The following is a 22,394-nucleotide window of genomic DNA, read 5'->3' as shown; positions in this document are numbered from 1 at the left end:
AAGGAAGGAAGGAAGGAAGGAAGGAAGGAAGGAAGGAAGGAAGGAAGGAAGGAAGGAAGGAAAAGAAATAAAAGAAAAAGAGCGAGCTTCACATTGATGAGTGAGAATGGAAGAGACCAACATTGCTGCTCACAGCATCTTAGACCCTAACCCCAATAGCTCAGCTTCCTATCCCATCAAGTACCAGCCTCAGGCTGTCTCAGCATCTTTGCAGCTTCTCCGCATCTGACTGAAGGCCAAGCTGCTGGGTAGAGCTCCATATGCTCAGTCTCTCCACACTCCGTCCCTCTGCAGAGACCTCTAAAGTATCTCCACTGAGCAGTTTCAAGAACAGTTTGAAACCTCTGGATTAGATTCACTGATTATTCAACAAATATTTTTTGAGAGCCTGTACTGTTCCCAGCACCCTTGGGAGGCAAGAACTCAGAGGATACGCTTGCTCTGAGATCACATGAACCTGCAGCACACTTCCTGTTAAATACAAGCTGCATTGCCAGCATCAATGCTTCAAACAACAGAACATAAATGCTGTTGCTTTTTATTCTAAAAATCCAAGGAAGGCAGTGGTTGTTAACCTGAGTTGAGGAAACCAAAGAAAAGAATCTGGCAAGCATCTACGCTTTGGGGCCACAGAGAACCGATAAGGCCAATGGATTACTTTTTGGTATAACTAAAAGTAGTTAAAAGAGAGAGAGGCCGGGCGCGGTGGCTCAAGCCTGTAATCCCAGCACTTTGGGAGGCCGAGGCGGGTGGATCACGAGGTCAAGAGATCGAGACCATCCTGGTCTACGTGGTGAAACCCCGTCTCTACTAAAAATACAAAACATTAGCTGGGCATGGTGGCGCGTGCCTGTAATCCCAGCTACTCAGGAGGCTGAGGCAGGAGAATTGCCTGAACCCAGGAGGCGGAGGTTGCAGTGAGCCGAGATCGCGCCATTGCACTCCAGCCTGGTGAAAAAAGGTAAAACCCCTTCCTCAGAACCCCCGTCTCAAAAAAAAAAAAAAGAGAGAGAATGAAGCTGGAGCGACTGTTTTGTTTGTTTTTGTTTGTTTGTTTTGTAAATAAAACTACTCATAGATAAAAAGTATTTAATGCAGCCAATTTTATGGGGATAGGTTTTTTTTAGCTCTCTCAGTCAGAATAACCAATTTAGAAGCTTAAATTATATTGTTAAACATATAATAGATAAATACTTTTAAAGCTAACATAACTCTGTAAAGGTTTTTTTCCCGTAACATTGGCATAGAAAGAAGAGTGAATTGGAGTTTTGTAGTAATACTGAGCAACAGATTTCAGTGTTTTTAGAATCTTCTAAAAATTGAACACGAAGAAAAGACCTTTAAAAATGGCTTAGGAGGGCGCTACCCTTTACCATTCATATGACCTTGGTCAAGTTATTCCCCTTCTCTAAGCTTTAATCACATATCCATAATTTGGGGGTAATAATACTGATTTCCCTAGGCTCGTGAAAATGAAACGAGACAATGTCTGAAAAAAGCATAACACTGTGCAGAACACACTGCAGCTGCTCAATAAAGACTTTTTATTAAAAAAAAAAAGTGCTTAGGGTTTTTTTCATGCTACTATAAAATACAAGACCCAGTGCATCCTCTATAAGTATTCCTACCCTCCATACGTGCATATCACTTACGTTTCATTAAGGATGATATTTCAATTTTGGAAAGTTTTAACTGATCATTATTTGAACATTATTTTGATTTTGTGGGGTTTGTTTTTATTCTTACATTGTAGATTCCATGTGTTAATATTTGAACATTTTGTTCTGTGCTCCAGATATCCTAATTAAAACTCAGAATTATTTTCCTAATTCAGGGGAATAAGAGAATCTGCCAGTCTTGGGATTTCAGCAAATTTCTAAAACTCACTGAAATTGTTTCCTAGGGATAAGAGTGCCTAGCTTACAGAGTTTTTATGATGACTATGCAAGAATTCAATAAGTGCGAATGTCTTTCTTTTTCATTTCAAGGGTTCCCTGCTGGTCAAGCTACTAATAAAAGTCCAACCTGTGCCTGCTGACTTCCTAAGCTATCCTAGTGGCTGGGCCTTGTCAGGCTTGCTGTGCTGGATTGCTCCCAGGCCTTGGATCCCAGAGGGATACTTACTAAACGTGTCTGGAGACTGGTCACCTTTATACTGTTGCAATGCAACCACATAGTGATGCCCAGTCATTATTATATATCCCATGGGCAATGCATCAGATTTTACCAGTTCATAGGAGGAAACTGTACCCAGAAGTCAGATGTTAAGTGACCAAGTTCCTACCAGGCTGCTTTTATGACCATATGAGGTAGTTATCTGGGAGTTTGGGGTCACATGGTTAGCGGTACAAGAAGCATGGTGTCTTTCCTCTTGGGGCTTCTTGCAACTGAGCAAGGCCTCATCCTGGAGAGAGTGTATACTCTTGTCCCAACCTCCCATGAGGAAATGGGGTTGGGGGTCGCTCAAGAAGCAGGGCTCATGAAATAGCCCAAGCCCAGCATCCTCTGGTCCTCACCCTAAAACATAAGAGTGTTCATTTCCCCAAGCTTAAGTTAGCTCCCTGCTGGACCGCTTCAGCCTGACCCATGAACATGGAGGATGGTCGTCCTCAGCGCCCTTCCTTCACCTCACTGGGAGTTTCAGCAAGGAGTTAATGCCCAAATTGAGTTGACTGTGCCCCTGAGAAAAACAAGGGTCCACTAAACAAATCTTGAATGCATACACACACACACACACACACTTAGCCTCCCAGCAGCAAAGAGTCCCCTCCTCCCCTCTGGCTCTTGGAATCAGAGACAATTCCCATGCCCCACTGAAGCTGAAGCCATGGTGAGAAAGGAATCTTGGGTAGCACTAAACAGGGAGGTGGGGGCTGTGACCTGGAGACCCCATGGCCGGCAGCAGGGATGGGGAAAGACGCATGGCTGGCTAAGGGGTTAATGATGCTGCCGAGGAAGTCAGTTTCTTTCGTGGGCATTGCTGTGAGTCAGGCGGAGCAGTAGAACAGAAGATACAGGAGAAGAAAAAGATGGGCGCCAGAGGAGTCTCCCAGAGAAAGTCACAGAGAGACCTAATCAGACAAGGTGCAAGGGAAGTGCCCGACAAGGAACTCAGTGTGACCAGAGCTGCGGTCAGCATGGGGGCCTCCTAGAGGACACAGGATAAGCTGTGGCCTCTTGAAAACAGATCCACGTGTCCATGTTACAGGGCCCAGCACAGAAATGGGCCACCCAGTCTTCTGAATGTCATCAGAGGCAAGACAATCCTGGTCCCTCCGGGAGGATGGGTTTAGGTAGGCTGCCTGGAGGAAGACTTACTGCCTTCCTGATTCATTTCCCGGAAGGCACCAGTAAAAAAGCAGCAGAATTGAACTCCACTGGCAGAATATGATATAAAATGTGACCTGCATGGGTGATTCAAACTCTGTGGGGTTTTTGTTTTTGTTCTGTATAGTATTGGGCATTATTGTCTTATTTTTTGAGAAGGAGATGATCTCTTCTATTTTTTGAAAAATAATGCAGATCTAATTTGCAGTATAAAAATTTTTTTGTGTAGAAGTTTGTATTATTTCAGAAGAATGGTGCTTAGGCTGAAGCCATTGCTGTGTGGCTTGCTGAGCCAATGCTTATTTTTGAGTGCGAACACTGAAGGCTGAACATTCACACTGTGTGGCAGAGGCCTAGGTGGCAACCCCGAGTGTGAGGGCGGAGCAGGGATTGTGTGGCGTCCCATCTGCGACACCTGGCGGGAGTCCAGTGGGTGGCAGCCCAGAGTGAGCCCCAGGTGTCCTCCCCCTCACTATCACCGGGGCCCAACCCGCCTGAAAGGCTCGCCCTGAAAGGCCCGTCTTGGGCTGCAAAGCCTCCGTGGGAGGAAAAGGGACACGTCTCCCTGTTCCTCCACCGCCTGGTCGGACCCAGGCTGCGGGCTGCAGGGAGCCAATCGGCGTGGCGAGGGGCCACCGGGCGCTGTCTCTGGAGGCCCACACTGGGGGCAGGTGGGAGCCAGGTCTCAGGGGCGCGGGGGGTAAGGGGCAGCGGTGCTGAAGTCTTCTCCCGCGGCAGACCCTGTGCCTTCTGTCCGAGGCACTCAAGTCTCACCCGCCTTCCTGGAGGACACGCGCATCAAACGGACCGAAGGTCTCCCCAGGACTCTGGGGGACAAGGGCAGCCCTCGGCCCTCTCGCCCCCGCTATCCATAACCTACCCACAGCCGGGAGGTGGCGTGTTCCCAGGTAGCGCCGCCTCTGCCGGGGTCAGGCCGATGGCGTTGCGTCCCCGCCAAGCCCCAACCCCCCAGGCGGGGGTCACTTTCAGTGGCGGGAAACACTGACTGCGGGCCCACAGCTCAGGACTGGGTGGCGGGGTTGTTCCCAGGCCTTCCTGCCGCAGCCAGGGGTCAGGCCTGAAAACACGGCGATGATGAACTACCAGGCCTGTTTTCTAGAAGGCGATGCTTTAGAAGCAGGAAGAAGACATCGTTCAAATAATATCTGGTTCGGTGTGGAAATGACCGGGGGCTGCCTGGAGCGAAAACACTCACTCTCGGAGGAGTGGGAGCCGTCAGGGTGCACAGGAGCGGGCCGGGGTGAGGGCTGGCGCCCACTCACAGTCCCACATGGGGGACTCCCAGCCCCCGCAGAGGAGGTCGCTGCCTGTGACGCAGGGCAGCACCAGGCCAGCTGGGAGACTTATGAGGATTCCTCAGAGAAGGCGGCTGTGAGCTGGGGGGAAAGGCTGGAGTGTCCCTGCCTCTGCCCCCTCCCACAGTGACACCCCTTCAGGTGCCCTGGGCCTTCATGCCTCGTCCCTGCCCCATCAGAACTCTCCTCATCTACCCAGGGCCTTATCAGCAATGTGCCCGTTAAAGCAAAATGAAAACAACTGAGCCCCCTCTTCCAGGAGGATTTGCGCATTTGCATTGCACTTCTAGGCTTTAGAGACAATGCTTTAATGAAAGTTTGGGCAGAAGAAAGTTCGTGAAGAAACGCTTCACACTCCCTTCCCTGATTACCCACAAGCTCAAGGCTATCACTAGGACTCAAAACTTACACTGGCTCATCTGAGCCACACCTTCTTTCAGCTGGGCACTCAGAGGACCCGGCTCTGGCCCTACTCCAGCCATGCCCTTCTTCTTAAGGAATTATTTGGGGTTCCTGCATGTGCCCACGTAGAACCCTCTCCCTTCACTTCCAGCCCATCTTCTGGGGACCCAGGATCCCCATATTCCCTGTCCTCTTCCAGGTCCTGCATTGGTCTCCCAGGGGCAGACCGTGCCACTGTGTGCACCCCAGAGCCCAAGGAGTGGCCAAGGACAACTGTCTTCAGGGAAGATATGGATGGAGCACAGGTGCTTCCTGCCATGACCCTGGGCCTCCTTGCTGCCATGTGAAGATGCAACACTCTCAGGAATCTATAAATTCTAAATGCCAACTTGGCCTTCCTGCTGGTTGTGGTAGAGGTTGGTCTGATACTGGGTGTGTTCTTTAGCTACACCTCAAATCAGGATTTACATTGCAACAGACAGAAAATTTCAGGGGACAGAGGAAAAAAGAATGGAAAAAGAGAAAAGACAATTTCTTCTTGCACTGAATTCATAAATTTAAATTGTGGCATTGCCTCAGATTTGTGTTAAGGGAAAGATGGTGGAACATATTCATGAAAAGAAAATGTTTTTCTTCTCGCAGCTGGGCGTGTGTGGGATTTTATTGTGCCCCAAAGTAAAAAAAAAAAAAAAAGCTTAAAAAAAAAAGCAAATCAAGTGAACATATCAAAAAGACACAGGAGCAGTTTGAAGGGGCTCCTACACAGCTAATCTTGGACAACTTGAACATCAAAATAATAAGAGGGGGTAGATTATAATTCATTTAATAAAATAGGTATCCATAGGTTCATGCTGATATAAATAAATATAGGAAAAGGAAAACTTCTTCGCGGTAGAAAACAAACTATGTAGATGGAGTTATGAGACGATCACTTGGCAAACATCACAGTAATAAATAATTCAGGCAAAAATCATCAATGGATGCTAAAACTCATAGATGAAAGTACTACTTTCATAGAAACTCATTTCATGAGAATAAGATATTTACATACTCTCAGGTATATCACAACAAAATATTTAGTAATTACAAAGAGAAAAAGTAGTAACCTCACAGTAGAGATACCTGGCATTCCGGGTAACGAAAGTTAACAGCCTCAATAAGGGGATAAACGGATATCATTGGCCTCCTGCTATGAGGCAATAAGGATTCAACGTTACTTCTGTGCATTCTCATGCCAACACGCAGGCCCTCAATCTGATCCCGAGGATACATCACACAAACCCCAATTGAGGGACATTCTATTATATAAAACAACTGGTCTGTACTACTCAAAGTTGTAAATGTAATAAAAGACAAAGACAGACTAAAGACTCAAGAGACATGACAACTGAAGGCAATGTGTGATTGTGGATTGGATCATGGACTGGAAAAAATCAAGTGTTGTGTGTATTTATATTTATATGTGGACATTATTTGGACAATTGGCAGAATATGAATAAGGTCCACAGATTATAGTGTTGTATCAATATAATGATATTGATTTTATTATAGTACTGTGTTGTAAGAGAATACCCTTGTTCTGAGAACAAGTATTTAAGTATTTAAACATGGGGCCGGGCACAGTGCCTCACGCCTGTAATCCCCGCACTTTGGGAGGCTGAGATCATTGGATCCCCTGAAGTCAGGAGTTTGAGACCAGACTGGCCAATGTGATGAAACCCTGTCTGTACTAAAAATACAAAAATTAGCTGGGCATGGTGGTATGCACCTGTAATTCCAGCTACTTAGGAGACTGAGACAGGAGAATTGCTTGAACCTGGGAGGCAGAGGTTGCAGTGAGCTAAGATCACACCATTACACTCCAGCCTGGGTGACAAGAGCAAAACTCCATCTCTAAATAAATAAATAAATAAATAAACATAAATAAATAAATGTATTAACAAACATAGAATTAATTAGGAATAATGGGGCATCGTATCTACAACTTACTTTCAAATGGTTCTGGAGGAAAATACATATAAGGAATAAAAAGAAGGAGAAAATAGTGAAGCAAAATGTTAGGAATCTGGATTAAGAGTCAGAGTTTCTCCACCTCCCGTAGCTCTGTGCCCATTACCATCCCTGACACACACCCCTGGCGGTCCCCACGCCCTTGATCAGCCTTTCACTGTGTCACTGAGGGAGAACAACACACTCAGGTTCTCACTGATCTGCATCTTCCTGATTTGCCAGAGACCACAGGGCTCCAGCCAAGTTTTCTAGAGACCTTCCTGATAATTAAGACAAAAATTCAAGATGAGAAAGCCACACAATGGACTTGGGGGTAATAATGAAACTTTAGCCCAAGACCACTAAAAATATAAAAAAAAAAAAAAATGTTAAACTCCCTAATGACACCTCACCATCTTTTTTTTTTTTTGAGATGGAGTCTCCCTCTATTGTGCAGGCTGGAGTGCAGTGGTGTGATCTTGGCTCACTGCAACCTCTGCCTCTCAGATTCCAGCAATTCTCCTGCCTCAGCCTCCTGAGTAGCTGGGACTACAGGCATGCACCACCACGCCTGGCTAATGTTTTTTACCTTTTATCCACAATATTTTATAAATGTTCTTCCATTTCGAGCTTCTTTGGGGTCATAATCCAAAAAAGTATACATTGTATTGAATCTAAAGTCTACCACTTTTTGGCATACCTAATAATTTCCACTTACCTAAATTTTATTTTTATGTTTTTTTTTTTTTTTTTTTTTTTTTGAGACGGAGTTTCACTCTTGTTACCCAGGCTGGAGTGCAATGGCGCGATCTCGGCTCACCGCAACCTCCGCCTCCTGGGTTCAGGCAATTCTCTTGCCTCAACCTCCTCAGTAGCTGGGATTACAGGCACACGCCACCATGCTCAGCTAATGTTTTTGTATTTTTAGTAGAGACGGGGTTTCACCATGTTGACCAGGATGGTCTCGATCTCTTGACCTCGTGATCCACCCGCCTCGGCCTCCCAAAGTGCTGGGATTACAGGCTTGAGCCACCGCGCCCGGCCTCTATTTTTATGTTTTTGCCTTTTTCCATGTTCTAATTTTTTTAGGGTTTTTTTTTTTTTGGATTTTATTAACATAAGGTATATGATGCCTCAATTTCTTTCTCTTTTTCCTTTTTTTTTTTTTTGAGATGGAGTTTCACTAGTTGCCCAGGCTGGAGTTCAGTGGCTCGATTTTGGCTCACTGTAAACTCTGCCTCCCAAGTTTAAGCGATTCTCCTGCCTTAGCCTCCCAAGTAGTTGGGATTAGAGGTGCCTGCCACCACACCCAGCTAATTTTTGTACTTTTAGTAGAGACAGGTTTTGCCATGTTGGCCAGGCAGGTCTCGAATTCCTGACCTCAGGTGATCCATCTGCCTCGGCCTCCCAAAGTATTGGGATTATAGTCGTGAGCCACCACGCCTGGCTGATGCCTCAGTTTCTTATCACTAGCATCAGTGTTTCCAATTTTCTATTTCTAGTCATTTTTATAAGGGGAAAAATGCAACACTACACACTGTTGCCACTCAGGAAAGTTGGTGATGCTGCTAAAATTTGCATGTTGCCTGGCAGGCAACTCCATCATGTGACAGCTCAAAATATACGTTTATCAGCTGATGTATACAAGTCCAAACTTGGCATATAAACAGTGATTTATGGGCCAGTGAGCAAGGCACAAAAGGGCATGGGTTTTACAAAACTAAAACTTACAGAAGCATAATGTCCTACATAAATTGCTAAGAGGTAAAAGTGAGAAGAGCACTTATAAAGCTACAAAACTAGATCCTGATGCCACTGACATGTGCCTAGCAGTCCTAGGCTTCCTCCTTTGTGCTCCCATTCCAACCTGCATAAGTCTGTACTTTATTTTACCATGTGTGTTGCTGTCATTGTTAATTAATATACAAACACATACACACATAGTCATCCCCAATAGACCAGAAAATTATTTTTAAAAGAAATCATATTTTATCCTTCTTTTTGATCAGCTTCTAGCATAATGCCATATATGTGTTCAACAAAAAATTGTGTAATTAGTGAATCCTATGAATCAATTATCCTATAACCTACATCTAGAACTAGATCACTGTTGCCCCAGCTTACGTCAAGTGTCACTTTTCCAACATTTACGCAATAATTCACATTGTTCCTATTTACCTATCAAATATACACATATGGGCATCGAAAGGACCAATGTTTCACAACCCTCAACATGCCTGCAAGTCCAGAATAACTAAAGACAGATATATTGATGCATCTCAAATGAAGACACTCTTGATGTGTTTCCTAACTGGAAAATAGGTACTAGTTTCCCGAAAGTCCTGGAAAATAAGCCAAAATGCAAGTTCAAGGTATTTTGGGCTAAACTTAGTGAGGAAGCAGTGACATAATTTGGATAGGCCCTCGGTCTTAGAGTTCTGATTTAAGGCAAAAGGAAATAATGAAACTTTTTTTCTTTACCAAAAATGAGAAAAAAAAATCAAAAATAATTTATAAATAAGCAAACAATTCTCTCATCCAAAGAATTAGAGTAAATCATATCGTTTTATAGCTGGCAACATATTTTCCAAACTGTTCCATTTTGCAGACGAGGAAAACTAAGATACTGTTTCAACAAGAGGGTTTTACCTGGGGCAAGAAGGATAGGGAATAAGTCAGGCATCAAGGCACACACCAAAAATGGAAGACAGGCAAATTGCTATAAGCATGGTGTGACTTAGTCCTTGTGACACAAACACTGTCTTCAGATTGTTTTACAAAGCCCTAGTCATTTGTGAGTGACAAGACAATGTAAAGGAGCTCTGAGGGATGGCAGAGACTTTTCAGTATGTACTTTATGAATAGCTATGAAATGATTCGTCGCTCTGACAGATAAGGAAATAGCAAGGAGCATTTCAACTGACCTTTTCTCCAACCACGGGAGGTAGGCAGGGCATTCACATTTCAGGGTTGTAAAAGCCTGACCAAACACATGTTGGGGGAATTTCTTCAGCTCAGCCTCAGTCATCTTTCGAAATCCCAGAACCACATCAGCCCAAAATGGCACTTCTTCGGTAGGAGTGCTCTGAAATATCTGCCAACTCAAACACATTAAATGAAAAATTTTCCTGAAATTTGTGAAATAACATATTTCTAGTAAACTTTATGTGACATTCTCTAGAACATTTATTTATTTATTTTATTTTATTTTTGAGATAGGGTCTCACTCCATCACCCAGACAGGAGAGTAGTGGCACAATCATGGCTCACTGCAGCCTCAACTTTCCGGGCTCAGGAAATCCTCCTGCTTCAGCCTCCCAGGTAGCTGGGACCACAGGTGCATGCCACCACTTCCAACTAATTTTTAAAATTATTTGTAGAGCCAGGGTCTTACTGTGTTGCCCAGGCTGGTCTCAAACTCCTGGGCTCAAGTGATTCACCTGCCTTGGCCTCCCAAAGTGCTGGGATTACAGGCATCAGCCACCACACCTGGCCTAGAGCATTAAAAAAATGTAGTTTCTATAAACACAAAGAGAAAATGATCTATTTTACTATCCTCTTGGATTCAGATAACTCAGTAGCTAAATAAATGGCAGGTGTTGGTGATTGGGCAAATAAGATATCTTAAAAGTAACATACCTTTTAAAGATTGAATTTAATACTTCTTTTCTAAAAAGCTCTTGCCCAGATTTGGTTGTTAACAAGAAGGCTGTAATAGTACTGCTAATAGCTGCTATGCAAATGTTTAGATTGGTAAGTATTGGGTTGTTTTTTTTTTTTTTTTTAGGCTGAGGCAGAGTTTTGCTCTTGTTACCCAGGCGGGAGTGTGGTGGGGGGATCTCGGCTCACCGCAACCTCCGTCTCCTGGGTTCAGGCAATTCTCCTGCCTCAGCCTCCTGAGTAGCTGGGATTACAGGCACGCGCCACCATGCCCAGCTGATTTTTTGTATTTTTAGTAGAGACGGGGTTTCACCGTGTTGACCAGGATGGTCTCGATCTCTTGACTTCGTGATCCACCCGCCTCGGCCTCCCAAAGTGCTGGGATTACAGGCGTGAGCCACCGCACCCGGCTTGGGTTGTTTTTATCAGTAAATGAATAAACGTTATAATACCAGGAGTTGTGGCTCACACCTATAACTCCAGCACTTTGGATGGCCGAGGGGAAGTTCAAGACCGGTCCGGGCAACATGGTGAAACCCTATCTCTACAAAAAATACAAAAAGTAGCCGGGTGTGGTGGCACAAGGCTGTAGTCCCAACTATCAGGGAGGCGGAGGTGGGAGGATCAACAGAGCCCTGGGAGGTGGAGGCTACAGTGAGCTGAATTGCACCACTGCACTGCAGCCTAGCCAAGTGATACCCTGCCTCAAAAGAAAAACAAAAAAAAAGAATAAATGTTATAAATCATCATTACTCAAAAAAAGCAAGGAAAATAATTTGAGTGCTGTGCATAGTTGCTAATAATTCCCACATCAGAATGTGCATCTCTAGGTAATTGATTCAGAGCAGTCCCCATGAAGGTACAAATGTCCTTTACTGCAGTGCTCTGTGCTGGCCCACTCTTGCCCTGGGCTAGATTGCCCTCTTCCATATCCTCACCACGACCTACAGGCCAGATATTTAGAAGGCCACCTCTCCAGTCCTGAGCACCTAGAAGGTTATACCTCCAGTCCATTCTGTCTCTCGAATTCCAAAAGCAGATCCTGACCCATGTTACCTACTCCCTACCGGATAAGTCCACTTAGAAGTCTCATGCATTTACACACACACACACACAATTTTCCCAGTCCTACGTAACTCAGAAAATGAGTTATCTATCCATGCAGGCAGGTGCTAATCCCCAGAAACCCAAGAATCATGTTTGATTCTCTCTCCCTACTCACTTCTCACACACCATCAGCCGCCAAGTCCCAGCTAACCTCTTAGGCATTCTCAAGTCCATCTACTCTCTGCTTCTACTGCCCACACCCAATCTATCTCATCATCGTCTCTTCCCACAAACATATTCTCTACACTGCAGAAAACATCTTTGAAATGCAATTATGACCACTCACTTCACTGTGTAAACTCCCTCAACGGCTTCTCATTTCTCTGGACTTCCTTCAGTCCTTCCCACATATCACAGTCGCTCTAGACTCAGGTCTAGGTGTGTGCTGTTCCCTCCACCTGGAACGCTGTCTCCTTCTTCTCCCACCCGGTTTCTGCCCCTACTTCACCTCTACAACATCACCCATCTAACTTACACTCTTCCTGATGGTCTCAGATAAAACACTTTGATCCGGATGCTTTCTCATCACTTCCCAGAGCAAATTTCTTCTCCAGACGTATGCTTCCAAAGCACCCTAGCCTTCCTCTTGGTAACTCATGTCCCAGTGGGTTTAGTAACTGATTCGATTTAGTGCATTCCCTACAGACCATAAGCTACATAAGGGAAGGACTGTGTCTGGCTTCCTTAAAAATTAACTCAACACATATTTATTAAGCATGTACTATATACCAAGCAGTATTACTAAATTGCTCACTACTGTAGCCCTAATACCTAAGAAAGAACCTGATTCTGGAGAATGCTGAATATATTGTTTTGAGGAAATGAATAGGAATAAGGAAAGGAATAAGGCTACGTACTTATGCCAAAGTTGCACAGGACATTTGAATTTTGAACATGGCTGTTTCCAAAAATTACTTAGAGCCAAAATTTGTGAATGAGACTGGTTCATGTTGGTTTTGGAAAAAAGACATGTGATTGTAAATCAAAGAGACGTTTTTCCTACTTGGCTCATCAACTGGCTCTAGATTTAGTTATACGGAATAATTGATCCGTAGATTGATAGAAAAGCAAAGCTGCTACTTGGGGAAGGGGATTTTGGGAAATTACTGATGTCAACATCGTCTTGGTGTTTGCAATGGTAACGGAAAGCAAGAAGAGAAAAAGGGTAGAAATTATTCACCCAATGCAAGTGTATACACTAGACTAGCAGAAAATGTCAGTGGACAGCCTGACATCGAAAGAGGAGGTAAGACACATTTTTTCAGAAGGCTGCAAAAAGACTGTGTTATCACATAGGATAACACATGTATGTTACCTGAGTAACATACACCAACAACATGTATGTTACATCATATGATGACACTGAGATGTAAATTGAAAGTAATAGAATATTTAGTGACCTCTGTTTAAGAAGATATTTTAAAATGTCATGTTTTAAGTGCTAGTCTTACTAACAGAAATGTTAAATAGTATTTATTCCCAAACTTTCATTTAATTATGGATATCTACTGAAATTACACCTTAAAAATGAAATAGAAGCGTGGTAACAGTTTCAGGAATTTTTTTTTCCAAATGGCCCTTCAAAAGACAACTTTAGTGACCTCTAAAATTTGCTTCTTTGGAATATCTCATTCTCCAAGGACACCAAATAAATAAGAAGCCCCTCTCCCTAGGTCTCTGCAGCCATCCCAATGTCATACCTGTTTGCTTTCCATTGGCTGCACCATCCCCACATCACCCAAACCCAGCATTTACCTCCTACATATTTTTTTAACCAAATTTGCAAATCACTGCATGGTCTCTGAGGAAACCCAAAATCAATCGTATTTGTGATGCGAAACTGTGATTGTTGTTTATTGTTAAAAAGTGTAATACCACAACTTGTCTTTCTTAAGTTCTCTGGAGTAAAGCCTATAATGCTCTTTCTGAATCCTCCTGCATCAAAGTCAGCATTCTGCTCACAGTAGACACTGAATAAATGTTTTATGTTGAACTCTAATGCTCATTAAGATCATTCTACATTCTAAAACAACTTCAGATTTCTTACCCTGATACCAAATGAACACCAGCATCTCCAGCTTCTGCAGAATTGGCAATTGCGAAGAGGTGATTAAAGGTCTCTCTGAACCACTGCTTCTGCTTGTGAATGGGTGTGTCTGTAATCACGGAGAAAAGCAAAGTGCAACAGAAAGGAAAATGATGATGATGACAGTGCTTCAAATAAACTCCTTCCCAGAAACTTGGAAAAAAAATGAGGCAAAAATAAAATAAGGAAGCAGGGAGGAACATTAACATAAAGTACCACATTGCGGTGGAGGATCTGTCAGCGGCAAGAGATTTGCATGTTGACACATGCTGTCCATATCTGCTCATATGATTAATCAATGGAGGAAAACATTGATTGGCCAATAAGGGCCAATCCTGACCTGCGAGCCGGTTGGAAGGTGGTCTTTGGTACTAGGTATGTTGCAGAGATCCTTGGCAGGTCTATAACCAAACTGAGCGGAGCTAAGTTCATGGCTGCGGGATCCAGCTGGCCACAGAGTTGAGACAATAGGACAAAGGACCGAGGGCCTCTTTCTTGGGGACTGAAAACATAATGGATGACATGGGCAGGTGTGTGGGGCCCAGGTCAACCAGGACAGGGAACAGACTGCACATTGATGGGGAGCCCTAGAGGCTCGCCTCCTGGTATGAGGAAAGAAGCCTTGCAGGCTGGAGGCAGCCCCCTGCAGGCCAGACTTCCCAGCAGGGGCTGCCATTACCCTCCACACCAAGGAATCAGGCGCCAGCCAGAGTAGCATTTCTGAGGTCAGCACAGTATTTGGGGACTACACCATCCCCCAGGCATCTCTGCCAGAGCACATGAGGTTGGACCCAGACACAGCTTTTAGAAGGGTACCAGGCCTGTTGGGGAAGAAACAAGAGGCAGGATTTAAGCCTCAAAATAATAGTGTCCAGTGTAGACACAGAGAGAGCAGGAATGACCCCAAATCAACGACAAATCCAGCTGTGGCTGAAGTATGTGGCCATCTATTTCCTGTGGAAGGATCATGAGAGAGTGGCTAGTGTTAGGGCAGGGACCAAGGATCAATAAGCCTGAGGGGCTGCTACGACGGGAGCCACAGAGGAGACACAGAAACTGAGGCAGAGAGGATGCTAGGTTGGCTCTACTTGGAGAGATGTCCCTGAAATCCAAGGAACAGATATAAAGACATTTGGAGATATCCTGCTTCCCAGGCAAAGCCCCCAGGTCACTGAAGGCATGTCAGTAGTGGGATTTTTCAGACAATTCACTTGTTACAGGGCCAATAAATATTTCTTTAGTAGCAAACCTGTACTGCCAATTTTAAACATGTGCCCATGTGAAATTAACACTATATTCCAAAATTGCACACTGGGGATGCTGCTTTAGAAATAAGGAATAAATAAATTATAAGCTTCAGAGAGAACTAAATTAGACCTCAAGTAGATTTTACCCAACAATCTATGCCAGTGTGTGAGGCTGTATTGAAATGCAACTCCCTGTTCTCACCCCAAACCTTAAAAACAAAATAGCGGCGGAGACTCACATGCTGCAGAAGTTATCTGGAAAGAACAGGCAATTCCCATTCAACAGTGGGTCTAGGAAGGCTGGTAACCTAATTCATCTTCAAGCACTGGTAACACAAACTATAGCTGGAATGGTGGGAATAATAGCAAATGCCGATATAGCACTTACTATGTGCCAGGCACTCTTCTAAATGCTTTACATATATCAACTCGTTTAATCTCCACAGCAACCCTATGGGACAGACATGGCCTCCATATGGTATTGGCATTTATGAGCACAGGAGATATTTATGGCTGGGACTCATCTGAATAGTGTCTAGAAAAAAAACCTAATGAGAAGACCAAAGTCTTTATCTGGCAGCACCACAGAGATAAAAACCCTGGGCCAGGAGACCCAGCCACCTGGCCAGAGAGAGAATGCGGGCCTCGATGGCCTGATGAACCCTTAGATGAGTGATCCTCTTTGAGGGATGATTCTATGACTAGCTGGCAGCCTTCTGAACACTCACTCAGGCCTGGAGCAGACAAGGGAGAGCCTGGAAAATGGTCCCAAGAACTCTCGTCACAAGAAAAGCACCAAGAGTAAGCTGGTGTCTTAGTCTGTTCTGGCGCTGCTAATAAAGACATACTCCAGACAGGGTAATTTATAAAGGAAAGAAGTTTGACTCACAGTTCAGCATGGCTGGGGAGGCCTAAGGAAACTTACAATCATGGTGGAAAAGGAAGCAAGCAAGTCCTTCTTCACATGGTGGCAGGAAGAGAAGAATGAGAGCTGAGTGAAGGGGGAGAAGCCCCTTTAACCATCAGATCTCCTGAGAAATCACTCACTATTGTGAGAACAGCAGCATGGAGGTAACTGCCTCCGTGATTCAATTACCTCCCACCAGGTCCCTCCCATGACATTTAGGGATTATGGGAACTACAATTCAAGATGAGAATTGGGTGGGGACACAGCCAAACTATATCAGCTGGCATCTGGTGGACATACCAGGTACCTGTGTTTGTTTCCCGGGATGCAGTTCCCAGGAGTTGACCAGCCAAGTTCCTGGACCTGCAATGCAAAGGCCACTGCCATTACCACCCTAACAAAAGATGTGTCTATTCTTTTTTAGGGGTCTTTGGGCTGGAAAACACTAAGAACCAGCAAAGGTAGAGATGCCATGCTGAAAACAGGAGGGTTAAGGAAACCCATGCAAACTGGATGCTAGGACCCCAGCCTCTCCCCACTCACCTTCTGGAATGCCAGCTGGCATCTGGGCCTTCACTCTCCCCAGGCAGGACATGGAAGCCTCTTCCCTGGGAAACATGACCCACTCAAGAAGAAAAACTTAAACTGAATGACATCACAGATGTCTCCAAATAAATGGCCCTGCCCTCTTACTCCAGCAAGCTCACTGGCAACAAGCCCTATGCAAACACTCAGAAATTCCTATCTGCTGTTCAGGGTCCCACTTATAAACATCAGTAGATGGGTAAAGAATACCACACGGCCAAGAAAAACCTCTGTCATGAAAAAGGAGAACCTCATAAAACAAAAAGCCCCCACAATTTGGAGATGACAGAAACTCAGACACTACTCAGGGAGAAAGTTTTTAAAAACTATTATTAGGGCCGGGCGCGGTGGCTCAAGCCTGTAATCCCAGCACTTTGGGAGGCCGAGGCGGGTGGATCACGAGGTCAAGAGATCGAGACCATCCTGGTCAACATGGTGAAACCCCATCTCTACTAAAAATACAAAAAATTAACTGGGCATGGTGGTGCGTGCCTGTAATCCCAGCTACTCAGGAGGCTGAGGCAGGAGAATTGCCTGAACCCAGGAGGCAGAGGTTGCGGTGAGCCGAGATCGCACCATTGCACTCCAGCCTGGGTAACATGAGTGAAACTCCGACTCAAAAAAAAAAAAAAAAAAATTATTATTAGTATCTTCATGAAGATAAGGGACGACATTGCAACCCTCTAACACAAAGATGTTATAACAAAGGAAAATTCAGAGAACAAAAAAGAGCTTTGGAATATTAGAAATATTATAGTAGAAATAAAAAATTCAATAGCAAGATAAAAGAAAATTGAGAAAGTCTCTCAGAAAGTAACATAAAGAAAGATAAATAGGAGGAGGAAAAAGCTAAAAGAACTGGAGGACCAGTCTGGGAGGTCCAGCATATTAACATTTCCAGAAAGAGGGAAAAGGACTTCAGAAGGGGGGAAGTTAACAACTGAGTAACTCCAAGACTGCTTCTCAAATTGAAGAACATGTGTTTCCAGATTAAAAGGACAGGGCAATTTTTATATTCCAGATTGCTGGGGTTTGTAATCAATGGTGTAAACTCTTTGATCGTTTAAACTTTGGACATATATAACTTTGATAAAAAATAAAATTAAAGAGGAAAATGACAATAGAAATGAGAAAATGGGGACAGTGAGTATAAACCTCATTTCTGCAGTGTGATTTTTGTATCTATTTAATGCTATTTTCTTCCTCTTCTCATTTCAAGTGGAAAATGCAGAAAGGAAATGATGCATGGACTTGTTCAAAAATCAATGCACTGGCGGGGCATAGTGGCTCACGTCTGTGATCCCAGCACTTTGAGGCCAGGAGTTCGAAACCAGCCTGATCAACATGGCGAAACCAGCCTGATCAACATGGCGAAACCTTGTCTCTACTCAAAATACAAAACTTAGCTGGTTGTGGTGGCATATGCCTTTAGTCCCAGCTACTCAGGAGGCTGAGGCACAAGAATTGCTTAAACCCCAGAGGTGGAGGTTGCAGTGAGCCAGTGAGTCAGGATCATGCCACCGCGCTCCAGCCTGAGTGACAGAGCAAACTCTGTCTCAAAAAAAAAAAAAAAAAAAAATCCATGCATCTTCAGGTTTTAATACATATTGACTAACTATGATCGACTAATTACAAACATATTGATAATTATTTTATACAGGCTTAGAAGTCAGGATAATTTTAGTTCCACTACAAGTAATTTCTGACTTGATGGTCATTACTGAGCGTCAGTGGAAAGGCAGAGCCACCAATCATGTAATCGTCAGTGCTGTTCATCACATGCTTTTGCTATACATTTTCTAGGAACTATAGAGTCACACTTGCTAGCCTCCTGCTGAGGGTGGGGACATGTGGCCTGCTCTGCCAAAGAGTTATCATTGGAAGTGTTAAAAGTTGCTTCCTGTCCAGAGTGTTTAATCATAAAAGTGAGACCCTCAGAGATCCCTGCCCCTGGGCACATGCGCTGATGACAATCAGGATGACAGCTGCCCCATCGTCTTAGGTCCCTGGATGACAAGCTGGCCCCTTGCTGATGCTCAACCCACATGTAGTGTGAGCACGAACAAACCTTTGCCTTTTAAGCTGCTAAGATTTGGAGGTTGTTTTTGTCCTGCAGCATAACTGAGGCTGTCCTAAGAGATGAACCAACAGGATGTGAAAACCACACATCATGGCTAAGCACGGTGGCTGTAATCCACCGAGGCCGAGGCAGGTGGATCGCTTGAGGCCAGGAGTTGGAGACCAGCCTGGGCAACATGGCAAGACCTCATCTCTACAAAAATACAAAAATTAGCCAGGTATGAAAGTATACACCTGTAGTCCCAGCTACTCAAGGGGCTGAGGTAAGAGGATCGCTTGAGCCTGGGAGATTGAGGCTGCAATGAGCCAAGATCACACGACTGTGCTTTAGCCTGGATGACAGAGTGAAGCCCTATCTCAAAAAAAAAAAAAAAGAAAAGAAAAAGAAAAAAAAAAACAGGTATTACCCTTACACCTACAGCCAGCCATCTTTGTCGACAGAATTCCACTAACATCATTCCATCAGACATCTACTGTGTCTGACACAGGAGCTGAAGTCTCTCACCTGGATAAGTGTGAGGGATGAGCATTCCGGCTGCCACATCACTAGTGGTATCTGGAGTAAACTTGTCTGAAATGACGGTAACAGAGCATCGGGGCACCAGTTTGGAGATGCATACAGCTGTAGAGAGCCCCACCACACCTGCCCCCACAACTGCAATCCGTGCTGTGTCCATGGGCCTGTAAAGAGGGAAATATACACCTTATTTTAAGGATTATTCCATCCAGACAAAGTTTGGCCTTGACAGTCTTTGTCTTAGGTCTTCAGCCACTCAGAAGGAAACTTAGTCTATTGGTGTTTCTTGTGGGATAAAGAGGATATCCCTATAAGCTCACTTCCCATTAATTAACGGGGTATGGGCAGCAAGGACTCTACGGGTTTTTAGAGAGTAGCACAAAACCGGCTTGGATTTGCCTTTAGAACACACAGCCAGTAAACAGTTCTGCATTTGGAGGGACTTTTCTACCCATTCTTCCCCATTTCCTTTTTTCTTTTTTTTCCTGCAAGATGGTGTCTTGCTCTGTCGACCAGGCTGGAGTGCAGTGGCGAAATCTCAGCTCACTGTAACCTCTACCTCCTAGGTTCATGCAATTCTCCTGCCAAAGTTTCCCAAACAGCTGGGATAACAGGTGCCTACCACCACACCCAGTTAATTTTTGTATTTTTAGTAGAGATGGAGTTTTAGCATGTTGGCCAGGCTGGTCTCGAACTCCTGACTTCATGATCCACTCGCCTCAGCCTCTCAAAGTCCTGGGATTACAGGAGTGAGCCACCACACCAGGCCTCTTCCCCCTTTCCAAAACCATTTTCCTTATGGTTACAACCTAGGGAAGGCTGATGAAAAACCACAGAGCTGTAGTCTCTGCTCCCAGGAACCACCTGAGGAGCGGTGGTGAGGGTCATGACCCATGAGCAACTCGAAACTCAACTCTGTCTACAAACTTGTTTCTAATAAGAAGGACGTCACAGAAAGTTTCAGCAGCTGAACTCAATCTCCTCTGTCATCTGCCTCTGACACCGGCCCCTTCCCGGTCCTGGACTGGTCCTGTAACCTCAGGAGTAGCTTTTGGTCTCCTTGCCTCTACTCCCTCATCCGTAACACAGAACGGACAGATGACTTGCTCCTTTGGGTGGTAAACAAGAGAGACCCAGTGAGGTGGCCTCATAAAGGGGGCTCCTTGGGACAGTCTGAATGGAAATGCAGGGGGCAGATTGTTGAGAAACATTAAATTTACCCTGCCCCCATGGCTCCCTTGTGGAGAATACCTTTTAGTTTGTGATTAGTGGTAGGTGGGTAACAGCTGCCTGCTTGGAATATTTTTGAGTTATAAGTGAATACAGGACACCTGTTTATTAATAATAATCACGTGTTAAGAGAGAATACATGGATCAGCATCTGCTCAGGGCCTTCAGCCTGGAATGCTGTCAGCTCCTGAGGCTCTCAGCTCACTGGCACCCCGGATAGACCCACTTTGTTGTTCTACCTGGGTGTCTGCTTCTCATTGCCTTCAGCGCCGCCTGGGTGGAGGTCTTCCGACCGAGCTGGAACTCGGTAGCAGACATCCAGGAGCCCAAGCTGGGCATCCTGGGGCTGGCACCCAGTGTCCCACCCCTCACCCACGGAGCCTTGGTCCACTGTCAGCATCCCCGTCTGCCTTTGTTTCCCTGTTTTTGGCTTTCCCCATCCGTTCCTGCTCTAACTCTCTCTCAGGTTTAAACTCCAGACAGAGAAAATGCAATTGTCCCACCTGGTCATTGCCACCTCTGTTGGACAAAATTCTAGCACCAGGCAAGCTTGCTGGGCTAAGCCAGCCTCTGAATCTGCCCTTGTCATAGTTGCCCTTCTCTGTCCACAGCACAGTGGTCAGGGCACTGGGCCACATGGTACAAACCATGACCTCCCACACACAGGTTCACCTTTCCTCCAGAGGGAATGGGCGGCTTCCTCAGCAAGGGCTGTTGGCAGGACAAACGTGGGCTTGGCTGTTAATGGTCTCTGCTTTCTCTTTCAGCTCTGAAGATTCTCACACTATGAGACTTTAAAGCTCTCCAATGAGGTTTAGTGTGTTATTCCCATTCCTTGAGCAGTCTATGCATTTCTGTGTTAATTTGACTGCAGTACAGTGGGCTGTCAGCTGAGAGGGAGCAGGCCTGCCAGGGCCGAGGGAAGACAAGGGAAGGGACCCGGGCCGGAGCAGCCTGGTGGGGGCAGGCTTGAGGATGGCAGCCCTGCAGCCACCGATGCCCTAACTGGCTTTGCTGTTGCACGTCGGCCTCCCGTGTCCAGCAACTCTCTCAAAACAGCTCTAATAAACTAGGTTGAAAGGGCAAGCAATCTGTGCTTAGAATAACCAGCTGTCAGGGAGGGGGAGTGAGCCAGCAGCGCAGTATGTCCTGGCACGATGGCCCGTCACTGTCCCCTGACCCTATTCAGACACACCCCCGCACTCCCAGAGCATGGATGGAACGACCACTGAGCTGAGAGCAGGAATTCAAGTACCTGTCTCTGAAAAAGCAGTCTTGGAAGCCACCAAAGTCTCTGGCACCAAAACTTGTTTCCCGGTGCTTAGCTGATCTCGTGCCCTGAGAGACAGAGGGAAAGCGAAACTGCTTCCCATTGGTGACCTATTCAGGACATTTCCCCCTGGTCTTACTTACCATTGGCTTGTACGGCTGTCTCTGTCACCCATTGCCCTGGAGAAAGGAGCAAGTGACCTCAACCTGCCGTCTCCGTGGCACTGTCTCTGCCAAGCCCTTTCCTTTCTGGTCTGCAAACCCTCCCTCTGGCCGCCAGCCTGGGCTTTCTCCAGCTTATTTGTAGGCATGGTGAATAATGGGTAAGCCTGTCCAACTTCCGACCTTGTTTGGCTGCCCACAGCCAGCTGCCTGGCTCTGCTGGGTCAGCCGGTGGGGAAGCAGGAAGGAGGGCGTGAGGGCTGAGTAATGTTGTTGATTGATTGGAGCTGGAAACATAATTCAGGAGATAATCTAGGATAGAACCACATGATTCTTTTGCCCAGCCATCCCCAGCCTTTTAGGCACCAGGAGCTGGTTTCGTGGAAGACAATTTTTCTACGGACTGGGGATGGGGTGATGGTTTCAGGATGATTCAAGTGTATTACATTTATTGTGTACTTTTTTTATTGTTACGTTGTAATATATAATGAACTAATTATACAACACAACA

The 22,394-nt window shown here is 45.2% G+C and overlaps 1 protein-coding gene across 5 annotated transcripts in view; it reads right to left on the bottom strand.

Moving 5' to 3' along the window:
• Positions 1–22,080, bottom strand: part of DDO (D-aspartate oxidase) — a 26,451-nt gene extending 4,371 nt beyond the window's left edge. Inside the window, exons 1-4 of one of the 5 annotated variants that reach the window (XM_032275040.1) lie at positions 21,866–22,080; positions 19,211–19,386; positions 13,849–13,957; positions 9,959–10,135 (exon numbers count right to left, since the gene is read on the bottom strand). In XM_032275040.1, coding sequence (XP_032130931.1) covers positions 9,959–10,135; positions 13,849–13,957; positions 19,211–19,386; positions 21,866–22,032 — 629 coding nt within the window. In that variant the 5' untranslated portion in view covers positions 22,033–22,080. Of the gene's footprint in view, positions 1–9,958; positions 10,136–13,848; positions 13,958–16,348; positions 16,405–19,210; positions 19,387–21,707; positions 21,813–21,865 lie in introns of those variants that run through there. The other 4 variants (XM_032275043.1, XM_032275044.1, XM_032275041.1 and 1 more) reach the window with 4 other exon arrangements.
• Between the last annotated feature and the right edge of the window lie 314 nt (positions 22,081–22,394).

Source organism: Sapajus apella, unplaced genomic scaffold, assembly GCF_009761245.1.
Source record: "Sapajus apella isolate SASKATOON/1434 unplaced genomic scaffold, GSC_monkey_1.0 scaffold6, whole genome shotgun sequence".
Classification (NCBI taxonomy): Eukaryota; Metazoa; Chordata; class Mammalia; order Primates; family Cebidae; genus Sapajus; species Sapajus apella.
Note: the sequence above shows the minus strand (reverse complement) of the source record. Positions and strands in the feature narration are given on the sequence as shown.